This window comes from Pseudophryne corroboree, chromosome 3, assembly GCF_028390025.1.
Source record: "Pseudophryne corroboree isolate aPseCor3 chromosome 3, aPseCor3.hap2, whole genome shotgun sequence".
In the NCBI taxonomy this organism is placed as follows: Eukaryota; Metazoa; Chordata; class Amphibia; order Anura; family Myobatrachidae; genus Pseudophryne; species Pseudophryne corroboree.
In genome coordinates, this window is record NC_086446.1 from 435867535 (window position 1) to 435873534 (window position 6000).

At 43.6% G+C, this 6000-nt stretch overlaps 1 protein-coding gene across 1 annotated transcript in view; it reads right to left on the reverse strand.

The window, feature by feature from the left end:
- Positions 1–4499, reverse strand: part of ST6GALNAC1 (ST6 N-acetylgalactosaminide alpha-2,6-sialyltransferase 1) — a 315054-nt gene extending 310555 nt beyond the window's left edge. Inside the window, exon 1 of the mRNA XM_063960425.1 lies at positions 4360–4499. Coding sequence (XP_063816495.1) covers positions 4360–4394 — 35 coding nt within the window. The 5' untranslated portion in view covers positions 4395–4499. The remainder of the gene's footprint in view (positions 1–4359) is intronic.
- Between the last annotated feature and the right edge of the window lie 1501 nt (positions 4500–6000).

Sequence of the window (6000 nt, forward strand, 5' to 3'; positions counted from 1 at the left end):
AGAGACCTTCTTCACCACACTATATGGGTGAAAAGCAGGCCCTGACAAATAACAAGAGAATGGGCAGATGATACATCCACCTTAACGTTTTCAAGCCTTGTCCTGCCCATCTTTTAGGAGCCTATTTATCAAATATTTGGTGAATTCCCTGAAAACATCCTTTTTCCCTCAAATATTAATACCCCCTTTCCACCAAAATCCCAGGTTGGACCTGGTTTCAGACGCTGTTTCCACTGCACTTCAACCCGGGATATTCCTGGTTCAGGTCCGTTTCCACTGAACCCGGTCATCCATGTAAATCCCTATGGATGTCATTAAAAATGATTTTTTTTTTTCAGGCTCACAAAAGGAAACCAGAAAGGGAGGGGCATTGCAGCAATGATGGTCAACGAGTTACCAGTGTGTAGCCCGGAGTTCCTGTTTGTTTGCAGCTTTCTGCTGTTTTATACAGCTACAAAGAGCTTGATACAGCTTCGCACCCTGTGTCACCTTCTGCAGAGTTGGAGGAAGAGAGCGCAGTTCTTGGCTGAGAGGGATAGATCTCGACACCAATATTTGCACAGGAGAGCGCTGCTATCATCCAGCGTCACATCTATCATGAGACTGAGCACTGTGATAGAACAGAGTATGTGGGTCAGAGACTGCTGACACGGAGAAGTTTTCGTGCTGACTATGGAAGCTTTTCAGGAAGAGCACTGGTTGGCCCACTTCCATATGTGATGGTATCAGGGGTTAAAGTGAGCCGGAACGGGGCAAAACTACGTTCTGTCTCTTCTGGCACACCTAACCAGGGAGATGCTGGGTGCCTGCTGAGATTTGTGCCGGCAACCGGCTCCTGTCCCACAGTGGCAGCAGGAGGCAGAAGCTCACTCCTGAGCTCCAGCTTCTGGCTCTGGCAGTGTGCACTATGGGAGAGACGTCATGACATCTTTCCCATAGTTCGAGGAGCGGGCGCCAGACAGATGGCAGCGGTCGGACACAGGAGTGTAGGTGAGTATTGTGTTTGGGGTTTGTTTGTGTGTGTAAGGGAAACTACTACAGGGGGCACTACCAAAGGGGCATTAATACTGGGGGCAATGTGATAATAGAAGGTGAGAAAATAGTGCGCAATCAGACCAGAGGTGCAGCCAAAATTAGCGTAATATAGTGTACATCCAGAGACACTAAACAACAGACAAGAGAAAAGATTTACGCATATCTATGGCCCTCAGAGGAAAAAATAATACACCATAAGAATATATGTAAACTCCAAAAAATAAAGATAATAATCACCCCTAAAATTTCCAAAGGAGCAAGACTTTGAAGTATACTGGGGGCAATACTACAGGGGGCATTTAGGGGCACTACTACAGGTTGCATTACCAAGGGGCACTACTACTGGGGCATTACTAGGGGACCTACTAGAGGGGGCATTATGACTGGGGCACTACTAATCGGGCACTACTATAGGGGGCATTACTAGGGGCACTACTACAGGGGACACTACTGCTGGGGGCACTACTAATGGGAGCACTGCATAAGGGGCATCACTCCCGGGGGCACTGCATAAGGGGCACTACCACTGAGGGCACTGCATAAGGCGCACTAACAATACATTGGGCACTACTCCCTGGCGCATGCAGTCCCTTTGCTTAGTAGGCGCCAGAGAGCGGGGCAGGGGTAAGTTCCACCACCTCTCTAAGACCACTTCAAGCACTGGTTAGCATTACTTCCACTTATCTGATGAAAGATGGCCTCTGCACCAACATGATAGACCATTGGGGGACTTTGTGTCAGGACCCCAAATAAACAATATATTGGGTGTGTACATGTAATACTTAATGATTGTTAGCTTAAGAGGTGTAGCAACTGTTGTAATGGTGTCCTAGTACTTTCTGAATTACCATATTCTAATAACATCTACATTCCATTGTAACATATGACAAGGACGTAACAGATTTTTGTTTTTGTTTTTTACAATACATCATAAAATACTGAATTCATTAATCCCGCATTCCTTTACCATCCCTCTGCTCTTGAAGTCTCCTTCATATGATAACGGCAGTTCTTATAGAAAGCTTTTATGTATATATATGCATATATATGTAACCGGTAAATTTTCTCCTGACAAGCACGGTATTTAGATGTAGAATATATATATATATATATATATATATATATATATATATATATATATATATATATATATATATATATATATTCTAGTTTTGGTAAGTATGCTGAAATCCTGTACAAATGTATCTTAGTGTAGAAGACATCCAGAATCCTGTAACTAGTTACTATGTGTTCACTATCCTAGTTGTATCCAAAGTTCCTCTCTTTGAAGGGAAATTGTATCTTTAACATATGAATGTCTCTACGTCTTGAAATAATAACTCCTGAGATGTTGAAAACAATCCCCACTAGAGGTCTCTGTCCTTTCACTTAAAATCTCTTTGGACTAAGAAATTGTTGATATATTATCTCAGTTAATAGTCTGTGAAACTATACGTATCCAAATAGGAATATACAATGCATAAATTAAGTGATCCTTTCCGGTATCATATATCACCTTCCCTCCTGTCACTGGATTCCTCACAGGTAAGTATTAGAGAACCAGCAAAAGTCAATGAGTTAACTAGGCAATTGTTCCCCACTAGTTAATATAATTAGTTTATCCTTCACAGAACAATGTAGAGTTATAATGAGGTACTAATTCTTAATGCACAGTCAGTAAGTACCCACTAAAGTCTATCCTGTGTAAAACCACCTGTCTATTGTCTGAGTAATTTAGAATGGTGGTGAGGATACAGTGTAAAAATGGGTTTCACAGACCTTAGCCATTTTCAACCCCAGCTCCAGCTAGGGGCCAATCACGATCTAGCTCACTGCCTCCCTCTGCTCACCGGTTGGAGGACCTTGGATTTCTTTCTTTACCTCTACTTCACAGCTCTCCCCCGCTCTCAGTTTTAGCTAGGAGGCTGGCTTAACCGCTGCTGATGGTTTAACATAGGAGAGGTATCTAGCGTGTAATCTTGTCACCTTTTGCTTGACTTCTCTGAGCACCGCCTCTTGTTTCACCAGCTGTCACGCTGTCGTCAGCGGCCCCTCCTTCATACACTCCTCCAAAGGGTGTGTTTCTTTGCCGACCCCCTTCAGCGGATAGCTGTGCCTCTGTTCCCCCTACTTGCTGACGTTTTCAGGGCAGTGACTGCTGTTCGGGCGCCGCCTCCGCTGTTAGTAGCGCCTATTCTCCGCCTCTCCTATTATGCTTTGAGGCATGGACGGCTGTACTGGCGCCGCCTTCAAGGTTAGCCACGCCTCCAGTCCCCCTCTTCTATGGCGCTTCCCCTAGCGGTCGGGACTCTCAGCAGCAAGGAGGCTCTTCAGGTCGCCGTGACAGAGGTAGGTCTCTTCCTCCCCCTCCAGCACCGCTTTGTTTACAGCACAGCTCTTTCCTGTGCAGAGCGGAGAGGGGAGAGAAGTAGTCTCCTCAGCGGCTCCCACACATCCCCCTAACCAGCGTGGCTCTCCCCCTTTTATATCGTTGTTGGATTATCTGCACACTGAGATCCTAATGTGTGGACGAGCTGCTAACACTTGTAGGCGAAAAGACTACTAGATGCAGAAATATTTATATTGAAGTGTAGCGCTCAGTCCTAACTAATAATTTTGTTTGTCTATGCTATGTGTGAAAATAATGCTGTCTGTAAGTACCCTTGGGTTAGATGTAGCCACACCTATACGATATGGTGATAACTACTGTATAGGTCTGTGAGTTCACAGGTTAATAGCAATAGATCTCCAAAAATTGCCCACATGTAACTGGTTAATGTTATAAATGACAAGTTCGAATGGCTGACATGGGTACTAGCTGTACCGCTATGTTTATTGTGATAATGGGCAAAAAAAAATAAAAATTTTTTTTAAATAAAAAACAGAAATAGTGTTAATGATAAAGATAAAGTAAAAATAGAAAGGTGATGACTGAAAGAGTTACTAAATAATAGCACTCCTTGTAATTAAGTTCGTTAAGTCTGTGCTGCAGCTTGCGGCGTCCCGCACAGCTGCTGATGAGTCTCTTATTAAGATGGTAAAAGTTCAAATTCCGTGCTGCACTGTTAGATTAGAGGCATGAATACAAACACAGTCTTTCGGTGTCTTCACGGTGTGGAGTGTTTAGGGGTTAAGCAAGGATAGGTAAGGTTGCTCCGGACTGGTCTTCTTCTCTAGTATCAGCTTCTCATGGTGTGTCCTGGTGCAGACGCACCTGAGAGCTAGAGGGTTCGAGTAGTTGACCTGCCTAGGGTGAGGGGGAAACTCGGTTAGCGCTCTACGGAGCAGCTTAACGAGTGACACCCGCCACATACGGAGACTCACCTTGTGCCTTCTCCTGTTTCTCCGCCGCACTCCATCACCGGCTTCCTCTCTTGGTCTTCCGTCTGTTGCTAGGCAGTGTGGCTGGTTTACGGGTCTCCCCGATCACGTGACCGGGTCTCTGTTCCGTGGTCAGCGCTTTCTGTAGTCTTGTGTATTGTGATTTTAAACGGCAGTGTCGTAGCTCCAACGCGTTTCAGCCTCTAGGGCCTTCCTCTGGGAGTAGTGGATTTTTTTTTTTTGCCCATTATCACAGTAAACATAGCGGTACAGCTAGTACCCATATCAACCATTCGAACTTGTCATTTATAACATTAACCAGTTACATGTGGGCAATTTTTGGAGATCTATTGCTATTAACCTGTGAACTCACAGACCTATACAGTAGTTATCACCATATCGTATAGGTATGGCTACATCTAACACAAGGGTACTTACAGACAGCATTATTTTCACACATAGCATAGACAAACAAAATTATTAGTTAGGACTGAGCGCTACACTTCAATATAAATATTTCTCCCCCTTTTATAGCCCTAGACAGTCCTCGTGCACCCCAGTTTTTCCCGCTCACTGCACGCGGCCCCCCAGTTCAGTAACAGTCTCGAGACCCCTCAGGCTACAAGAGTCTCGTGCTGCCCCAGTTTTTTCCCGCTCACAGCACGCTACTCCCCCCTTGTCAGCAACCAACACAGCGCTCGCGGGGCGCTCGCGATCCCTCCAGAATTTTCTGTCAGAGCTGTCAGTGCCTCACACAATGGTCACTGACAGCTGTCACTGAGCCCATACAGCTCTCCTTCTCTCTGTTTCTATGCTGCTCTACCATAAGCCACAAGTTAAACCCCTGCACCTATGTCACATCAACTTATACAATTATAAATATTTATTTCATAAAATCTACCCTCAAACCTGCATATACTCATATCTTATACGTATATACTGTATATATATACCATTAAATTATATCCATAGATACATATACACACACACTCTAACGGTAACCATGTATATATTACATATTATAATTATAATTCATTTCTAATGAATTAATCTACTAATGGTATGAACTTTATATTATGAATTTTAAATAAAGTAAATACATATATATATATATATATATATATATATATATATGCACACATATATACTCATCCCCAAACTATCTACTAGTTCATGGCTAAAAAACAATAACCATAATCCATGTTACAATAGCAGTACGGTACAGTAGACCACTGCTCTACCTACCTCTGTGTCATCAAGTATACTATCCATCCATACCTGTGGTGCATTTCAGTTTTGAAGTTTGCTGACCACCAGTATATAATATATAGCAGTACGGTACAGTAGGCCACTGCTCTACCTACCTCTGTGTCGTCAAGTATACTATCCATCCATACCTGTGGTGCATTTCAGTTTTGCACAGTTTGCTGACCACCAGTATATAATATATAGCAGTACGGTACAGTAGGCCACTGCTCTACCTGCCTCTGTGTCGTCAAGTATACTATCCATCCATACCTGTGGTGCATTTCAGTTTTGCACAGTTTGCTGACCTCCAGTATATAATATATAGCAGTACGGTACAGTAGGCCACTGCTCTACCTACCTCTGTGTCGTCAAGTATACTATCCCATCCATACCTGT